At 39.7% G+C, this 19,320-nt stretch overlaps 1 protein-coding gene across 1 annotated transcript in view; it reads left to right on the top strand.

Annotated features, from left to right (window-relative positions):
- Nucleotides 1-956: 956 nt before the first annotated feature.
- LOC108928060 (double C2-like domain-containing protein beta) overlaps nucleotides 957-19,320 on the top strand; it is a 75,501-nt gene continuing 57,137 nt past the window's right edge. The window contains exon 1 of the mRNA XM_018741829.2: nucleotides 957-1,588. Coding sequence (XP_018597345.1) covers nucleotides 1,267-1,588 — 322 coding nt within the window. The 5' untranslated portion in view covers nucleotides 957-1,266. The remainder of the gene's footprint in view (nucleotides 1,589-19,320) is intronic.

Below are 19,320 nucleotides of genomic sequence, written 5' to 3'. Positions count from 1 at the left end.
ACCAACATAACTATTGCTTTATAAATCAAATGGTGTAATAAATTGTGCTGAGGAGATTGCACATTTGAATGGCATTTGAAATTTTTTTTTAATTAAAACCAGATGTTTTTAAATTTCTCGTAAATATTACCGAGCCTTTACTTCATGGATGAGGACGAGTCTCCTTTCTTGCCCTCGTTTATGAAGCTGGTGACAATCTTTAAACCTAGCATGACCCAATATTTTGCCAAATTTCCCTTTTTCACTTTAAAGCAAGTAAAAAAAAGTCTCCATCCTTATTTACTAGGCCAATTTATTGGGCTGATATTTCATAATTGTAAACTTTATTTTAAAGTGTTTACCTTACAGCTGAAAGCGTTTAGTCATGGTACGCCATACCTTCTTTTCACCGTTGCGTGTTTAATTCTGGTACATCTCAAATATTCAGTTCTCTTGATCACAGACAGCTAGTTTCACTGTACTCAAACTGAAGTTTAGTGAGGAAAAAACAACAGATGAATAGATTTGATTTTATATTGACAGTAAGGTAATCTTATTCTGCGGCAGTCATCCTCTGAGAGGCGCTGCCATTGTTCAGCTTGCTCGGTCCAAGGAACCTCTTTATGTCTTGTCTTTAATGTGTTTTACTGCTGTTTTGGATACACTTGTTGCTGGTATTTTGCCTTAAGAGCAGCTGAGATAGCAGGAGCTCAGGCTGGGTGGTACTGTGGGGAGGCAGTGTGGCGCCTTGCGCTCACAGAGACAGCCCATCTTTCGCGCTGACAGACGGAGGAGACTAATAGTGCTATTACCGCCCATACTGGTGGTTCCTGTTTACTGCCTGGTTGCTAAGCAGTGATGCTGGTTGGCCCCTCCTCCTAATCCCCACCCTCATTCCCTCTCTCTCTCTCTCTCGCCTCACAGCCTCTCATACACACACACACACACACACACGTTTGTCGGCAGGGTCTGGAGCAGAGCTCTCAGAGCAGCCAGCACAGAGAGGCAGACAGCATGGTCACAGTGCAGCACAGCGCAGTCGCGCATCTCTCCATGTAGCGCGGTGTTGCACGCTTGTGGGGGGAGACACACACACACCCCGTCTGTCAAGGGGCTTCCTTGTTCTCTTGCACAGTTTTAGCGAAGTAGTAGTGGAAGAGCCAGACAACTTTTTTTTTTCTCCTGCTTTTTAACTGTTTTCTTTTTTCAAACTTTTTCCTTTTTTGTTTTCGTTTCGTTGATTTCGCTTGGTGGGTCTGGCTGACGTGTTGCAATAGGGCCGCATGCATGACACTCCGCAAAGGCGAGAAGACGACCATCAGCATCCAGGAGCACATGGCCATCGATGTCTGTCCTGGGCCCATCCAGCCCATTAAACAGATATCTGACTACTTCCCCCGCTATCCACGGGGTCTTCCTTCCACAGCGCCCCCTGCCCTCAGCCGGGCTGGTTCCCTGCACTCCTCTGCAAGCCAGCAGTCCGAGGGACCCTCCTCTGACCAGCCCCGTGATGAGGAGGACATGGACCGTGCCTTTGGGGCCACCGCGCTGCCACCCAGCCGGAAGGATGAGGAGCCAGATGTGGAGGGATACGACTCGGACGACTCCAGTAAGTGACCCCAGCATCCACACAACCTCCTTCCTGTGCATCCAACCAACTGTTGAAGTTGACAGCCATCTGCGATTCAAATCCTGTTGCAAACGCTTCTCTGCCAGAGTCGGTGCTGGAATCACGAGGTTACGGGGTCACCCTCCCTACTGGCTTCCACAACACAGCAGTTCCACACATTTGTGATTTTGTTACGTACTTAAGACAATCCCACCTTTTCTGGAGCTCAGCTGTCAGACACAATAGAACATTGTCAGGATTCTGGCTCACTTATGTGCATTTGTGATGCTTGAGCAGGGACCTTTACTGCACGTCTAACAGGATTCTTCTTACCGAATGTAGCGTGCAAGCTCTTCCGTCGTGTGTGGGGGTGCATCTGCTCAGCAGCACTTTTGCATCTCTTCTGATGCGAACAGCGTTCTGTCGGATCACACTGTCTTTTCACCTACCCTCTTTGCTGCGTGGAACATTGCTGAAGTCAGTATACCCCAACTAGTCGACGCCCTGCTCTGGTAGTAGATTAACAGCACACTTCTGTTCTCTTGTTTTTTCATTTGCAACCCATGTGTAGTATGAAGTCTTATGCGTCATACGTCTGTAGAAGGTAATGTGTGCTGTATTCTGTGACTAGTTGCAACAAGTAGCTCAGCATTAATGTCCTGTAGGCTTGCAGTAATTCTGTTTCAGTTCTGGTTCTTTTTAATCCTCTTCTGTTCAGTCTACTATGTCAGATCTCTGTCTTCACCTGTTGAACCTGGACAGCTGATGTACAAATTTGTCATTCAGATGCGATGGCTGGAATCTCTGCATTGCTTGCAGTTATTTTTCTAAAGTAGACAGCAGACCATGGATTCGGAGCTGTGAATTAAGACTCTGCTCTCGGTAATTACCTGCCACCTGTGTGATGCGAGCGATTTGTCCGACGCACATCCACAATCAGGGTTAATCTGGAAAATGCAGCCCTCATCGAGTCATGATCCGTCCTAAATTAGAATGGTGCTGCGTGTCTTTTAATCCTCCGAGCAGTTGGTACGGTGAGGGACACTCTGACTGTCACCAGTGTTGTGTGGTGACCCTCAGATACACTCCATGCTTTGTGTATAGTAAAGGAAAAAGCCAGCAGTCTTGATTTGAGAGGGTCTCCAACACTGAACACATGACGGTTTTATAAATTTTTTTGCATATATTACAGGCCTTGTAATTTGATTCCGTGCCTAAAATTAAACTGTATGCAGTTTATGTAAAACTCGCCAGATCCCCAGTCATGTTGACACATTCAGTTCATCTGCTTCTTTAAAGATCAGCCCATTATGTTGGAGAACAAGGCTTTCATGGTAGGGCTAATTGTCAGAGAGTTTGTATTTGTGGCAAATGGGTATTGTGTAGTGCAGCGGTCCATGACATGCGTGCAACGCTAATTGTCATTTCCCATGGGCAGTCTGTTCAGGAATGCTCCTACTGTGAGTGTCACCGGCTGAATACAAAACGGAACATTATCGAGGAGAAAATAATTAATAATGTAATGTCTTTGTCATTCAGGATGCACGGCAAAAATAAGCCTGCGATACACTTTTTTTATTAGAACTGGTCCAAGGAAAGTGTCCCCACCGTGAGCCAGCCCCCACTAACTGATAAGCTCACTTATATGTACCATTTCAGCCAGTTTTGCTCAGAGATAAATGCCGGTGCTGTCAGACTGCAGGGAATTGGGCCATTACTGCACTATTTAGTATGGCATGCTGTATAAAGAGCTGTTAAAAACCCTGTTGGCTTAGTCTGTCGTGAATGTTTGTGTGTTTTCCTGTTAACTGTTATGCTTGCTCACAAAATGATTCGACTCACATTTTGTGCTTCCAGTGAAACTATCTTAGTTTTGACTCAAGCAGATGTTTAGCGCTATTTGTATATCATTAAGTAAACTGGAATACAAACATATGGTTTCTTTCCATGTGATGTCTAGGATTAACTAGCATTAAGATGAAATGTCACAGAAATTAGGTAAAGGCTTTTTGAAAAATTTTCTTATTGATTAATAATAAATTCAGTAATAAATGTAATAATTTAATATTATATTATTAACTGATTTATATTTAAAATTATTATTGTTTCTTTTTTCTGACTGAAAACAATTATACGAACAAGATTAGTAATGATTATTTAATGTATCATGCAGAGGCTATAAAGATAATTAATGGATTCTCAGTTAGACAGTGTAATCCACATTCATTGCATTGAGTAGATGAGGTGGAGTCCATTTGATAAATCAGGGTTGTTATGTTTTCACAATCACACAATAAGCTGTTTTGATTATAAATGGGACATAGCTAATATATTCTATTCCTTATTTTCAATGGTTCTTGCTATTTAGCCATCAATTTAATGTTTTTTATGCCTATAGCATGCCATTTTTGATGTCGTGCAAGGATGTGACACAAGGTTCATATATTACTTATATTTGTATAATCTTTAGGGGGTACGGTGGCGCAGTGGGTTGGCCCGGGTCCTGCTCTCTGGTGGGTCTAGGGTTCGAGTCCCGCTTGGGGTGCCTTGCGGCGGACTGGCGTCCCGTCCTGGGTGTGTCCCCTCCCCTTCCAGCCTTACGCCCTGTGTTGCCGGGTAGGCTCCGGCTCCCCGTGACCCCATATGGGACATGTGGTTCAGAAAATGTGTGCGTGCGTGTGTGTGTGTGTGTGTGTGTGTGTGTGTGTGTGTGTATAATCTTCGAATACGAAGGAACATAGATTGACACAACATGCAGTACTAGGCAAGGGTCATTATTATAGGCGCTGTACCAAGGGACTTAGCCTTTCAGGGAAATTGTTTCTTGCATAGTTTTCAGTTTATTGTTTCACAACAACTTGTTGGGGCTGACTATTTACAGTTCTGAATGTGTATAAATCACACAAAGCAGGAGAAAGGAGAGAACATGATCACTTCACAATAAATCTAGATAGGTATCAAAATAATAGATTGAGGAACTATAATATAATAATAATAATAAAAAACTGAGGAACATTATCCTCGGGATGTGTAGTACATTGTTTAATATGGTTAAGAATTATGCACTTGCAGCTCACACTGTGGGAACTCTTTTTAATAACACAGGTGATGTTCCATGAGTAGCATAATCTTAAAGTTGTAAAAGTAGTAATTCTGCTAAGACTGAGTAAACAGACAAAGCACCTCTTGATTCAGTTTGCGGAATAAATTTAACACAGTACTACAGATTTTTGTAATGTAATAGTGGAGTAATAGTAAAGTAAGAGGTAATATCTCAGCTTTAATCCTATGCCACAAAGTTAAGCACATTCTGGGGTCAGCAAGAAAACAGCCATATGTGGCAAACTAGATTTTAAATTAGTCGATACTAAATGGAAATTTTTTACCATATTCATTGCTGTAAAGTTATGTATCTTTAAAAAAATCATTCGAAATTCCTGACGGGGAAAAGCACCGATACTGCCATTTCCAGTTTGTCATGAACACTCATGTATATACTCATGTACTTCATATAATTCAAAAGATCTACTGAATTTGCCCAATTTCATTAATTAATTAATTGTCATGAATAACCATTTCTTTGATGCAGAATAGTAAAGGAAGTAAAAAAACTTGGAAGCATGTGAGTGTAAGACAGGGTATCCTTTAGACAGTACTGCAGACCTTTGCAGGATAAAACACACATTCACTCATACATGCACATTCTAAGTTCTACTTTGTCAAAAGAAGAGTCAGGGACCCTGCACTAAGCCCTGTGGAACACCATTTGAGAAAGATTGTGGGAAAGACGGAGTCACATCAAACTACCCGGTAAAAGCTACAACGTGACTCCTTTAATATTATGTGACTCTTTTAAAAGGAGAAGGATGGGGAAAGCACACATAGGGCTGAGATGGATCACAGGGTCACAGCACAGAAACGTCAGGGAGAAGACAGGACTTAAACCAGCCTTAAAATTGCTAAGCTCCTCTGACAGCCTTCAACAGTATTACCACTGGGCTTTCTGTTGCATACCGACCCCTTTCTCTTTATCTCCTCTAAAGTTGAGCTGGAAGTTCAAGCCACCAAAATAGAGCAGAATGAGACCAAGGCCATGTATTACATGACATTTTCACCAGGGCCAAAAGTGCACCTGTTCCTTTCTTCCTGGGATGAACAGCGAATACCTTAAATTAAAACCCCACTTTTATCACATTCCAACTTTCCTTGATATTTTCTACTACTACTACTGCCTGTAGTTTTTATTTCACTTTTAAATTACTACAGTTTTATTTTTTGAAAAAAAAAAACCCAGTATATTTTCTAATTGTATCTAGTGAAGTCAAACCCTACATTTTTTCTTTTGTAGAAACCTGAAGGTTAATCAAATTCTGCGTGGCTTCCCGACACAGAGAAAACAATATCCAAAAGTAAAAATTATGGTCCATTGGAAGTCACTCAGTGTTACTGAGTTCAAGAATAACTTAAATAATCCTTTAGAAATCATAAGTTGCTTAAATAACAGGGCAGTCAGCCTTATGGTGCTATGTTGGAATTCAGCAGTTTTTTGATGCCTAATTGATGCAAATACAGAAGCTGAATAACAGTATCTTTTCACAGAATTTCAATTTGTGTGTCTCAATCCTTTTTTGGATTTTTATGTAATTATTGGATATAATTTGCATGTGCCTTCAATCACTGTAGATAAAGTATGTGTGGCTATAACTGAAAATAACATCGTAAGTCATGTTCACTTTTTAAACCTAAACTTTTGAAAATATATTTATTTTACTGGAAAAATGGAAAACAGTGTGAACGTAAATTAAGGAACATGGGATAATCTGAATCTTGTTGCTACTTTTCGTGTCACTAAGATGGGGTTAACAGACTCCTAGCAAAGACAGGTTCTGCCTTTCTGCTCAAATGGAGCTGGATTTAGACAAGCTGGCCCCCGGAGATAGGAACCAAAAAAAATCAGTCTACCATTAGGAAGTACCCTTCCCACTATGAAGTCATGCTGTGTGATTCCAGTTTGTCATTAGAATATTGACCAATTTTCTTAGAGGAGGTTTTTAAAAAAAAAAAAAAAAAACACCCCAAGTAGCATTTTCTGCTCTGTTTTGCTCAGCCTAGATTTTAATTTGAATAGAAAAGTGCATCACCTACTGGGTCCCCCTGCACAGGGAACTCAGAACACATTTGATCTCATCTGCTACTTTTCACAAGTTTATTAATTAGGGCCCTTTCTGGAGGATTCCAGTAAAGGCCTTTCCTGATGTCCAGAAAGCTCTAAGAAACAGTGTTTCTTACACCTTGTCTTCCTCGGCCAAGAGTGGGCTTATGAAAACTGGAATCTCCTAGAGCACATATGTGCATATGAAGAATAAGTGGGCAAGCTTTTTCCCAATGGGAAACACTGGGCTTGAATTTCCAAGCTGGCAGTCAGTCTGGACTTTCTGACCCATGATCATTATTTGAATCTGGAGAAAACCACTATTATTACAGGTAGTCTTCAAATTAAACATTCAACTCGTGACCACATGGACTTAACAACAGCCGTCCGTCCCCTTAACCTTATTATATTTTTGAGATTTTTGAGTCCCGGTCTTTGGTTGTAATGTTTGACAATGACCATTCTGTCTGTTGTACGATGACATTGGCTGGCCACACTGCGTGAGGCACTATATTCCTTATTGTCTGGGTCTCAATCAGTCTAGGAAATGCAGACACCTTCTCTCATAGTCCATGGGAGTAGCTGCTTTAGTGGAATATGGGGATGGCTGAGCTTCTGAGATACTGAGGGTTACTCTCCACTTAGTTTTCTAGTAGTGTTGATTTCATTTTTCAGACAGAGAAAGGGTTTTATTCTCACTAATCTCATAATTATTATATTTCTGAGTAAATATCTTTATTACTAACACATTTGTACAAGGATCTCCGTTAAAAGGGACAGAAAGAAGAAGATTTTGTGCAATCCAAGTTGGCCAGTTTGCCTCCAGGCAAATACATCAATTTAGGTCATGCTATAGAACAGTAAAGGCATGAATGTCTTCTTTCAGACAAAGACAGGGGCTGATGATGTTCTGAGATCACCACCTGAAGTGGGTTGCAGTTTTGAGTCGTGCACAAGCAGTGTATGCAGTCTTCATATTTTTGTACTTGTGTTTGTGTCCTTTAAAGTATGTCCAACTATTGATCCTTTTTCAGTGTCACGAGAAACATCTGTTTTACATCAGTGCTAAAAAAAAAAGTGTGGAAATTGCGATTGACATATGTGTGGGCTGTTCCAGCAAGGCTATATCTGCACCACAAAGGAAATATTAGTTCTTCTGTAGGAAGATGGGAAGTAGCAAGTTTGGAAATGATTAACACATGAGTCCATCCATCTATGTGGAACTGTGGGCTAAGCTAACCATCTTGCCACTCATAATACTGACAATATTTCTTTGATAGATCCACAAGTGGTTTTTCCTTGGACCCCATCCCCCATTCCCCAGTTTGTTTGAATTTCATTTCATTACAGAGCTTTTTGTATTGTTCCATTAAAGAACAGGTTGCACTTGGTACTCAGTCATTATAACTTGTAAATAATTTTATTTATTCTATGATTAAAATGAAAACAGTTTTTTAAAAAGATGCAAAAATAACTATAAATAAAATTTGAGAGCAGATCTTTCACCAGGCAAGGCTGCAGAATTGCTGTTTGTATTTGGTTTGTGTAGGTCCCAACTGTCTCCTTGACAGCTTTTTGCCGTAAACAGGCACAAGATGCTTGATTTTAACAAGAATAATGGTTTTCCTTCTGAGATAAAAGTATACACACCATTGTTAACATTGCAGGGGTGAAGAGATTCTTTTTGGAAAATGTAAAAACTTAATAATCAAGGATGCCCTTCTTGCTTCTGAAAAATAAAAGTATAATTTCACAACTTCTATTAAATTACAGTATGTAGTGTACATTTGAGAAAACGAAATAGCTAAATCTGGAGGTAAATAAGTAAATATGAATGAAAACAGTGCCCTCTTAAAGCTGATATGCTTCTGTGTAGCCCCATAGTCATTTCACATCCAAAGTATCCACACACATTGAAGTTCTTAGGCAGTGACGCGAGTTTTTGAATGGTGTCAGTTGTAATATTGGGCCTTGCTTTAAGAAAGCCACTTTGAGGAATAAAGGAAGTGGAAATTTACAACTAAATTTAAGACTTCCCATAAATATTAATTGATTTTTGAATTTGATAAATGGACATTTCAGTGTATCCTTATGTTTATTTTAGCACTATTGAATTAATGTAGCTGTGAATGTGAGTTCATTATTGCTATCACATTTGACAGATGTTTCATAGTTTGTTCTGTTTCATAGGTTACCATCAGATTCACAGGCTCTTGAGATTGCCCCTCACTTTCAGAAAACCAAGCAAAGACACTGATCCAGAAGAAAAATAAACACGATGGCATTTGCCTGACATCAAGAAGAACCGAGCGTGTATGCGCCCCTAGTAGCCATCCTAAAATGCTAGATCCATTGACGTCAGTTTCTACTGGGCATAAATCCTTGCATTAGTGCTAAATCCAGAGTGAGATTTCCCTTCTACAAGAACTGAGGTTTTAAGGAATTAATAATATTCCTCTGGGTTAATAAAATCAAATAGAGTGCAATGTTTGAAACAGAGCTGTAGAATGTTCTGTGCCTAAGTATGTCATTTTCCTATACATCTGACTTCCAAAGTTAGGGAATATTGTATTTGCCATAGGTAATATTTGCTTAGTTTTAGTCTTAATTCTGTTTCAACATTTATTCAGAATCTTTTGCTGCAAGCATTTTCAGCATGTATTTTAGAAGCGAATGAGAAAGTCACCATACCCAGATATTTTACACAGGGTTAGGGCTGGCTGGCTGGCTGGCTTTTCTCGTAAGGTCAGAGCTCAGATCAGATGCCCACCAGAGATAAATTATTTTTACTGTTAACAAGCCCCAAATGGCCCACCAATGCTTTGTCCGACCATTCAACCACAACCCCCACAGCCACCAGCCTTCTGTCCAATCCCAGGCAGTGTGTGGCTGCCTGTAGAGATTTTCCCCAGCCTTCTTAATCCCTCCCCCACCATGTTGTGGGATACACGAAGGCTAATCTCTTTAATAGTGGTCACATGATGTTATAAAGGCGTCCAGGACAGAGTGTGATCTGAAGGATGCCGTGCAACCAGTGGCTGTTGTGGTATCAGTGTATCGGTGATGCTTGTCGTCTGCATCAGTGATAGGCAGGTGGGAGAGACTGATGGAGGGGTGATGGAACACAGAGGTTCACAGAGTCCTGTCTGAGCTTTCAGTACTGCATCTCAGATCCCGTAACAAGTCAGATAAGTCTGATCCCTCTCACTGGTCATGCATTTTTCCTTCAGGCAGTGGTGCCTACCTTCCTTAATCCCACTGACAGGTCTCTATTCAGAGCTGCGGAAGTGCACTAGGACAGGGTCCTCAACCTTAACTCTGTTGGAAACTTTTTTTCCATTAGTCAGAGTGGGATTTAGCTAGGACCTATTTGCTTATCCTTCCCAATTCGCTGCTGGGAAAAATATTTGGTAGTGTTGTCAGTTTTTGAATATAGGCTATAATTGTCAAAATGTGTTTCCCCGGTTTGGATTGCTTCATGGTCAGGCACGTGCTCTGCACACAGATGAGATTTTTCCCATTAAAAGGAATGTTAATGTTGACCTGAGGTGATTATGAACAAACCTAATCTTCCACCAGTAATCACAGTTTAGCTCAGCGCAAAGGGAAAAATCCCTCTACAACAAGCAGAATATGATAACTTTAAAACCCATCAAGTGAGATGAGCAGTCTGATGGTGTGGAGTAACAAACAGTCCAAAATACTCAGTTTTTAAATAGAGTGTTGGCGCTGAATGCTAATTTATGTCATTTTTTTCATCATGTTGATTTAAAGCCATGTTTTGGAACGCAGGGTCTGCATTTGCTTGCTTAACTTTCGCTATTCCATGCTGAGATCAGCATAGACAGCCAAGTTGAATGTATTGCAAAAAAAGACAATCAAAATTGCTGCAGATTAATTAACTTCAGTTCACTGATAACAGGCCCTCTTAGAATAACATTGCAACATCATATAGTCAAGGAATTGTGTTGAAGGTAGAACATTATATTTTTTGTCTTACATAATTGGATGTTTTTCTCAGGGGTTAAGCAGACTCTAGCTTAGGGGTCTTTTATCCACAGACAAAGCCCTAGTGATGTAATCTTCCAGAGATGTGGACTGTATTTCCTGTGCATGCCAGCTGCTCCATATATCACACTAGAGAAAAACCATACGGTCAGAGCAAGAGGGTGTTTCATTGCAGCTGGCACCAAACAAGCAGGTCCATTACAAACAAAATTTGTAACAAACATAGTGTTCAGCTTCCGCACAACCAACGATATTATTTCCCTTTACCACATCATAGAAATGCAGTCCTACTAGAACATACTATGGTAAAAACATAGCAGTCCCTTCCACATTTATATAATCTTCCTAGGGTTATGCAACTGTATAATATACCATATATTAAAACTGGACCTTTCTCTCCATCCTTCTGTGTGCTGTTATCATGTGCTTCACTTTGAGTATTAAAACTGGGGTTGAGCACGAGAGGTACTTGTTATACATCTGAACAAGGCTATGGATTACTGTAGATTAAAATGAAAAGCCACATTTATACAAATTTATCTAGATCCAAATTCCTGCATTATATCAGCTGTACTTAATGTACGCTTTTAATAGCTACAGTAAGACCATAAATGTGTGACATCTGTGGGGTTGAAAGACATAGTCCTCGTAGCCTATGAAGAATGCTCTGTTACCTAATGCAGAGCACTTAGACAATTAAAACTCCCCAAAAGTGTCACTCAGTATATATTATCTTGAGCAACCTTCTCCTTTCAAATACTTAAAGGACACTGAGAACATACAGTAGGAACACACTGCACATTAACATAGATAAAGACATTTAATACACAACGTAAGATACTTAGTCTTTTTACATTATGTTTTCTACATTATGGCGAAATCAATCTGTTTTGGGTGGTATTTTATTTATATAACTATATCAATTGTTATTAACATTAATATTACTTTGTGTGAAACAAGTGTGTTATACGATTTTGCAACAAACAGAAAATACAGCATTTAATGCTTATGCAAAGTGTCACTGCTGTTCTTCCCAACACTCATCACAGGAAAACTAAAGGAGTGTTATAAGCTTATGGAATGAAAACATCAAATGATCAACAAATTACTTTAGTGTTTTTTATTTTTCTGTATTTATACCCCAGGTCTTTACATAAGCTAACCTGAGAATGAGTTTAAACATTTCTGGGTTAAGCTTTTACTGATTGTGACTTAGGGGTAGATTTGACTTTGAAATTACAAACAAAACAAGTTACCAAAACAAACAAAACCATAACAGCCAGAAGAGGCCTTTGGTCACAATTATGTCAGTAACATGATGAGCCAGTATAATTACAGCACCCAGCAACATTTGAGCATTTCAGTTTAGTTCTCATTTACAGCTTACTAATTGACAGTACTCTTTATTTAATCAGAATTTGTTTAAATTGAAAGCTGCTCAGAACTGCCTCAGAGTTTCAGTGCTTCCCATTTACTTTTCAAGCTGCAAATGAAATAGTCATGCCAAGAATCTGAGTGCTGTCTGAAGGAACCAGCACCTCCTAACAGATCGGGGAAGAGTGATTGTGCAGCAGCTCGGGGATTTTAACCTTTCCTCCTATGGAAGAACAGTGTCAATATTCAGCCACTGCATGGCTATGAATCACGAATCACAATCAGCAAATTACAATCTGCAAAACAAACATGACCCTTCCTGCAGTCTGGAGGAACACCTTAACAAAGTAAGGCATCACCTTGGAAGAAAATGTCTTTAAAGGCCATATGCTGAAGTCATGCACTCTGATTATAGTGATGTGTCTCATGCTAATGTTTGCTTGTTCTTCCCTAGGTGAGAAAACATTGACGTATCATTATACTGAATTTTTTTCTCCCTTTTACTTGAAAGGCATGATAGTAAACCACTTTTAACAATGTCTCGTTGTATGAGGTAATATATAGGGAAACACTACATTTATATAGTAGCAGATGTAATTTTTTAAGGTATTTTCCTTATCTTCAGTTTGCACATGTTCACCATTCAGCAGTAGCCAATTCTACTGAAGCTAGTAGCTGTATTAGTTTAAATTTCAGTTTAGTAAAGAATCTGGAAGTCGTAGAAAGGTGTCCTACATTTTAAAATGGTTAGGAAGTAATCTCTTTATTCCATCCAGAATCACATTAGAACTGAATGAAGATACAGTTTATGCTTGATGAATTTAACTTCTCATTCCTGTGATTTTAGAGCCTTTGGGTTCCTGGTGGACATGAAACATGATCTGATTGCAATAGCTGCGTGCGGAAAAGCAATGATAGGTGAAGGTTGTCCCAGTGTTTTCAAAACAGAGAAGAGATTCAGTACACTGTCATTACAAGATCTGTCAGTGCACTCAAGGTTTGATTAACACTTTTAGTATAACCTGGAAGACAGAATTTTAAGCAGATATGAACAATAAACAATCAGAAAAGAAACAGATCTTCTTCCCTCCACAAATTTTGAATGGTACAGCAGGAGGCCGTAAAGTGAGGGTGCAGAACGCGTGGCAGGGAAGAACCTGTTACTCAGATGCATCACAATTCATTCTGGTCTTTAATACTTTGACATTTCAGGCTGTTAAGCAGTTCAAAATAATGAATGTTCATGTTGAGCACTTTATCAGATTTCAGTGCGCTGGAGAGCCTTTGTATTATTTCTGGGACCTGGATTTGTAATCTTGCAGTTTACTACTCTTTTGGATGAGTGAGCACCCAAGTCTTTGAGAAGCACTGCCCTTTTCATCCCACCAGTTGATGATTCCTTTGACTATGGCATGCTTTTAGAGTAACCTTGAGCATAATCACTGTCCATTTCTACTATATAAGCAACCTGTATAAACTATGGAAGTGGAGGCCATTAATGATGACTTCTTGCAATATCGCTGTCCTTTGCTGTTTACTCCCACATGCAGTCTTTGTATGCCTAGAAAATAATGTGAAATCATTTCACACATCTGTCTTATTAGCCTCTTGTTGTTTTGGTCCCTGTGGGGTTTTTGCGTATGGCTCTTAACTTGTTTTAATTATTCCCCTTTTACCCACCTGCACCCATGCAGATTTGTTAGAAAAATTGTATTCAAATTACAATCTATTGCCCTGTATTTTACACAGTAAAAAATTTCATCTAGAAACATTTCAGCTGGGTACATTAGATATACTACTCGAACGATGACCATCGGTGCATCAAGTGGAAGGTAACAAACTAGATTTACTTAAGTCACATGTCTGCCAACATGTCTCTTTGTCTTAATGTAATGCACAAATTGTATTTTTGCTGAGATGTACATCGCTTTGGACAAAAGTGTCTGCTAAATGAATAAATGTACTGTAAATATTAGATATGATTAGATTTTATTTCATAGGTCATTCACACACATTGACTGAAACCGCTTGTCCCATGTGGGGTCGCAGCGAGCCGGAGCCTAACCCGGCAACACAGGGCATAGGGCTGGAGGGGGAGGGGACATACCCAGGAGGGGACGCCAGTCCGTCACAAGGCACCCCAAGCGGGACTCGAACCCCAGACCCGCGAGAAAACAGGACCCGGTTAAACCCGCTGTGCCACCGCACCCCCTGCAGAGGTCTTTCAGGTTTTGAAAAACATGATAGAATTACATGACCCTAGAATTATACAACACCTTGATTTTCTGGCTCCACACATCTCTGGCACAGTTTTTACAATAGCTGCATATGTAATGTTGTAAGATATAAAAGCTTTAGATATCAGCAATATCAGTAACTCCAAGTAGTAAATAGTAGAAAATCATCACACAGTCCCAGAGAAACGCTGCTGAAAATTGAAAAACAGCCTCACAGACGTACGCATTTACTTAGACATACGCCTGCTGACATGAAGTTTGAGGACAAACTTCTCAGTCCCAAAAGGAACAAACTTCACCAATTCACAGAAATGTTATGTGAAGGTGTGCCTAAAAAAGAGAGCTCTGAAACAAGCATGATGGTAAAGGTTCCTCTCTTCGTAAAATAACAGGTAAAGTCTGGCAGGTGTGCAACGTCATTCCCTGTGTCAAAACTAGAAACACAAACAACGGAGGCTGCCTTGATGGAATTAAATGGAGAACATTTCCTCCTGAGAATACATGTGCCACTAATGAAAAGGCATTAGCTCTGGATGCAAAGCAGCTTGCATTCCTCAAGGCCAAATATGACAATCTTGAAAATCAGGGCAGAAGAAGGAATATAGTTTTCCTGGAAATGCCATAAAAAGCACAGGGTGGCCAACGACTGCACACATTTCTCAAAGATAAGCTACCTGCCTGATTTATACCTGCTGACTGACTCCTAGAGCTTTAAGATAATTGTATTTTTTGCAATTCAGGTAGCTTCAAACTGCAGGATAATCGCCACAGGCAGTACTAAACTTAAACTTCTCCAGGAAAGCCCAGCTAATTTGACAAGGTCAAGTCCTTTATGGGGTGAGCAATATTCTGAAGATTCCTATACTCTCATAATATCAAGTTTTTGTGCAATGTAAGCATCCATCTGCTCAAAAGACCTTGAGAGACAGAGAGGTTCTTCAAAGATTAACTACAATGTTGAAATGAGTCACTTTAATATGCATTGTTGGATCTCTTGCTCTTGGCAGGCATAAGACAATCCTGTATCCCTCTGTCCTTTTGGCATATGTATAACAAACATTATGGCAGCACAGTGGTGCAGAGAGTGGCACTGTAGCTTCACAGGGCCTGGATGGTGTGAATGGACATGGGTTCGATCCCTGCTCAGCTTGTGTGAAGTTTACATGTTCCCCCTGTCTCATTGTGGGTTTCCTTCCACAATCCAAAGCAGTTGAGGTAAATTGGTGACTCCAGCTTTCCCTTGGCATGTGAATGGGTGGGTATGTGGTTACTCTGTGATGGACTGGTGTCATGTCTGGGGTGTGCCCCTCTTCCGCCTTGCACTCAGTGCTTCCAGGATAGGCTCAAGTGCTTATTGAAAATGGTCAGATTGAAATCCCACCTTTCCAGTTCAGCAAATTACATTCATCACTTGTGGATTGACGTTGATGGATGGGTGTCACCCCAAATCCAAGTCAGGGGAGAGAAAACCAAAAAGAGAAAAGAAGATGGATACCCTGGTGGTTGTAACACAGCAGTTTATAGCTTGCATTAATAGTTGATTCAAAGCCCTTGGCCTAGATGTTAGAAAAATTTTATTTGCAGCCCTAGCATTTTTAAATATTTATTTTTTCTATAGTTTCTAAGATTGATGCACTGCACGCTCATGCTATGGATTGGGAAACAGTAGAGCCTGGAGCTCTAGTTCTTTGAGTTTCTCAGTAGATAAATTCTAATTCTACACCAAAAATCTCAGCTCTGAAACTGGATTGTTTTATATATGAACAGCTTCTATGTTTCTACTGTATAATTTACATGGTCTGTTTCTGTGTACCTGAATGTTATTCTTGTTTGCATTGCTTTTTCATCCATAAAAGTGTACATTTAAAGTTGACTTGCAGTAGGATATTGATTATGTTGAGCAAGGAAATCCCCAATTCAGACTCTACAAACTTGAATATTTGCTCTGGTGTGTAGGCGACTGCTTCACTGTAGGTAGTATAATGTAGGGTATCTGGCACTGTAACTCCCTTTGGATGAAAAGGTGTCCACTAAATACTAAATTGTATTCACTGTAAGTCGCTTTGGTGAAAACTGTCTTGTTAATGAAAAAGGCGTAAATTTCCTGTTCTTACGTATTTTTAGTGTCCTCCTGTATATGAATACTTCTGGAACAGATAGTGTTAATGTGAAAAAATACATGCTGACTTTCTTTGGGTGCTCAGAAAGCTTTCAGGATGAAAAAATAATAACACAGAACTTTTTGCAGTCTTGGTTTTTGATACCTTGTTTTAATTATTAGATTGTCACTCTACTGTAACCCAAATATAATCCTGTACCAGCGGGATAACCTTGGGCAGGATCTCCATGGGAGCAGGAACCAGTTAGGGTTGTCCTTTGTCTCCTCTGGTTTTTTGCATTTTAACTGGCCTGAACTGGTTAAAAGTGAGGTAAACATTGTGGGCATGAAGTCTGGTTGTCTGTGTTTGCTGTATGCAGATGATATCTAAAAAGGTCACTTGAGCATGTTTTGCATATGATGGACTGGTCTTTCCAGTTCTTGAAATATAACGGAACTATTATTATGTTTGCCTTTTCAGTAGCACTCCTATCAAAATGACATTACTGTTCATTCAGTTGAACCCACGTGGGCTGAAGTACAAATGTAAGTCCAAGAACATTTCCATTGCCTTAAAGAGTAGTCTTTGTTGTGAAGAAGTTAACTAGATTGGCAATACTACCAAATACTTGACAATTTACATGATCATACTAAGGATTGTAAAAATTACAGTATATTACCTACAATGATTGCTTCCATTCCATATTAGTTTTCTGCTATGATCTGAAAAAGTAGCACCTGAAGTAGTTTTCGTAAGTAAGATGTTCATACACATTTCCTCCATTATTTAATAAATATATCTTTTCAAGGAATAAGATAATAAGCTTGATCTTCCAAGTTTTTTTTTTTATAAATACCTTCCTGTGAACCATATGTAAAGAGCTTCACTTAGGGAAGTGACAGATTTCAGCCTACAGAGATGGAAATACTCCTCATCAACTCCCAGTCAATCAAAGGTAAAATCTCACTTTTATAAAAGAGGCTTTCTGGTTAGCCCCTCATTCTTAGAGTTCAATGGCATCTGGGAATAAAACCTTGAGACAACTATGAAAGGATCTAATCTTTCATAAATTCAAAGGTCAAAGAATGTAATTAAAAACCTTTTACTACTGACTTCTTACTTCTGTTTCACAGAATGAAAGTGGAAACTTCAAATTCTGTTCTTGGCACATATATGTTTTTGTCACTATGAGAAAATGGCATGATTGTGAAGCCATACACTGAGGTATATGCTATTACACATTTTTTACACATTTTGAAAATCTGTTCGTACACAGATTTCACAATTACGAGTGTCTCTTTTATTTTTAGTTTAGATGGACGTTAGGCACAGCTGAATGCCCTTTTGGCACAATACAGTATATTACACTGACACGTGACATTCACCACACACATACTGTCTTTAAGTTGCTAATGTTCGTTTGTATGATGAAAAGAATCAACCACTCTGTGACTAGATGGGTGCCGAAAATGAAGAGTTTTGAGAGGATGGAGGGCAAATAGTACGTTTAGCTTCAAAATAATTTTGACTACATGGAGATTTTTGAGAAATAACAATTGAAAAGGGAAATGAAAGAGGGGGAATAAGAAATGTTCAGGATGGAGACAGCTAGTTCTTGGCAAATGAAAAAGCACTGGAGTAGGAGGCAGGCTTTGGGTAATAAAGCAAAAAAATGGCATTAAGAATGATTTTTCCCTCCTCAAATTCTAATTTAGAAGTAATATCCAATTAGAACCTGGTTCTCGTGGTTAGAAAGTGAATGAAAGTACCCTGTTCTCCAGCTGGTTCTGGTTCTGCCCGATTAACTCAAATAAAGAGGAAATTCCTGACTGAAATTTGCATCCTTTATTCCCCAGCCAGCCTGTCTACTGATCACAGCTTTACTTCTCCAGCTCTACAGCAAGGACAGAAGCCTTCAGCTTCCCTTGAGTGGATGAATGTGTGCACCACGCCCATCCTCCCTGCACAGCGCAGATAAAGTGGTGGTGACCAGCAGACGTCCCCATCCACCTACACCTCCCCCAAAGTCTGGCCTTGCACTTACATTATTAGGTCTGCTTTGTTCTGACATTGGTAAACAGCCTGGGTTTTCACACATCAAGTGTCTTGTTGGACTGAAGAGTGATTGATCTTGTGATGATAAAGTCTTGGATAGCAAAAGGTGCCTAGTGGCATGAAGACAGCAGCCATTAGCTCGGCTTTCTTAGCATGGATTGACTGCAGTGTTCCCAGACATTTGTTTTTTTTTTCTTTTCTTATTTTCCAGAGTTAATATCTTCTGATGACAGGGCTTCTGGAAACAATGCCCAGTTGGCATCTTATCTGGACAGCTCATTGTTCAATTTTTGTGTAGGCACAGTATAGTATCACAGGGAGTTCCTCAGCTATGCTAGGCAATACTAGGGAATAATTAGCAACAGTCCTAATTTTCTTGCTTTAATGCTGCCAGGTAATTAAAAGATTTAAATATTAGAATACAGTTAGAATGCAGTGTACATGGCACGGTCAGTAATTTCATAGGCTGCCCACTGTGTGACACCGCTGCAATTACAAGCCACATGGCAGCCGGTCTCAGAACTTAGTGACTTTTCGACAGAGCAAAACAGTAAAGATTAAATAATAAACATATGTAATAAACTCTGAATAACTATGATTCAGTTGAACTGAAAATCTGGTTGAAGGACACTAGTTAATCAAGCTTGAGCCCAAAGATGTACTATTACAGGTTATGGGATGAGCTATAGGTTATAGATTGATCTACTCAGTATAGGTTGATCTATGCAGTACTGTGTTGTTCCACAGAGGGACCCGACAGGAGGCAGTGCAGTTGCCCCATCCCTGTTTAATCTTGTTTAACCTGAC

Source organism: Scleropages formosus, chromosome 25, assembly GCF_900964775.1.
Source record: "Scleropages formosus chromosome 25, fSclFor1.1, whole genome shotgun sequence".
Taxonomy (NCBI): domain Eukaryota; kingdom Metazoa; phylum Chordata; class Actinopteri; order Osteoglossiformes; family Osteoglossidae; genus Scleropages; species Scleropages formosus.
The sequence above is the reverse complement of the archived record's forward strand: the minus strand, read 5'-3'. Positions and strand labels throughout refer to the sequence as shown.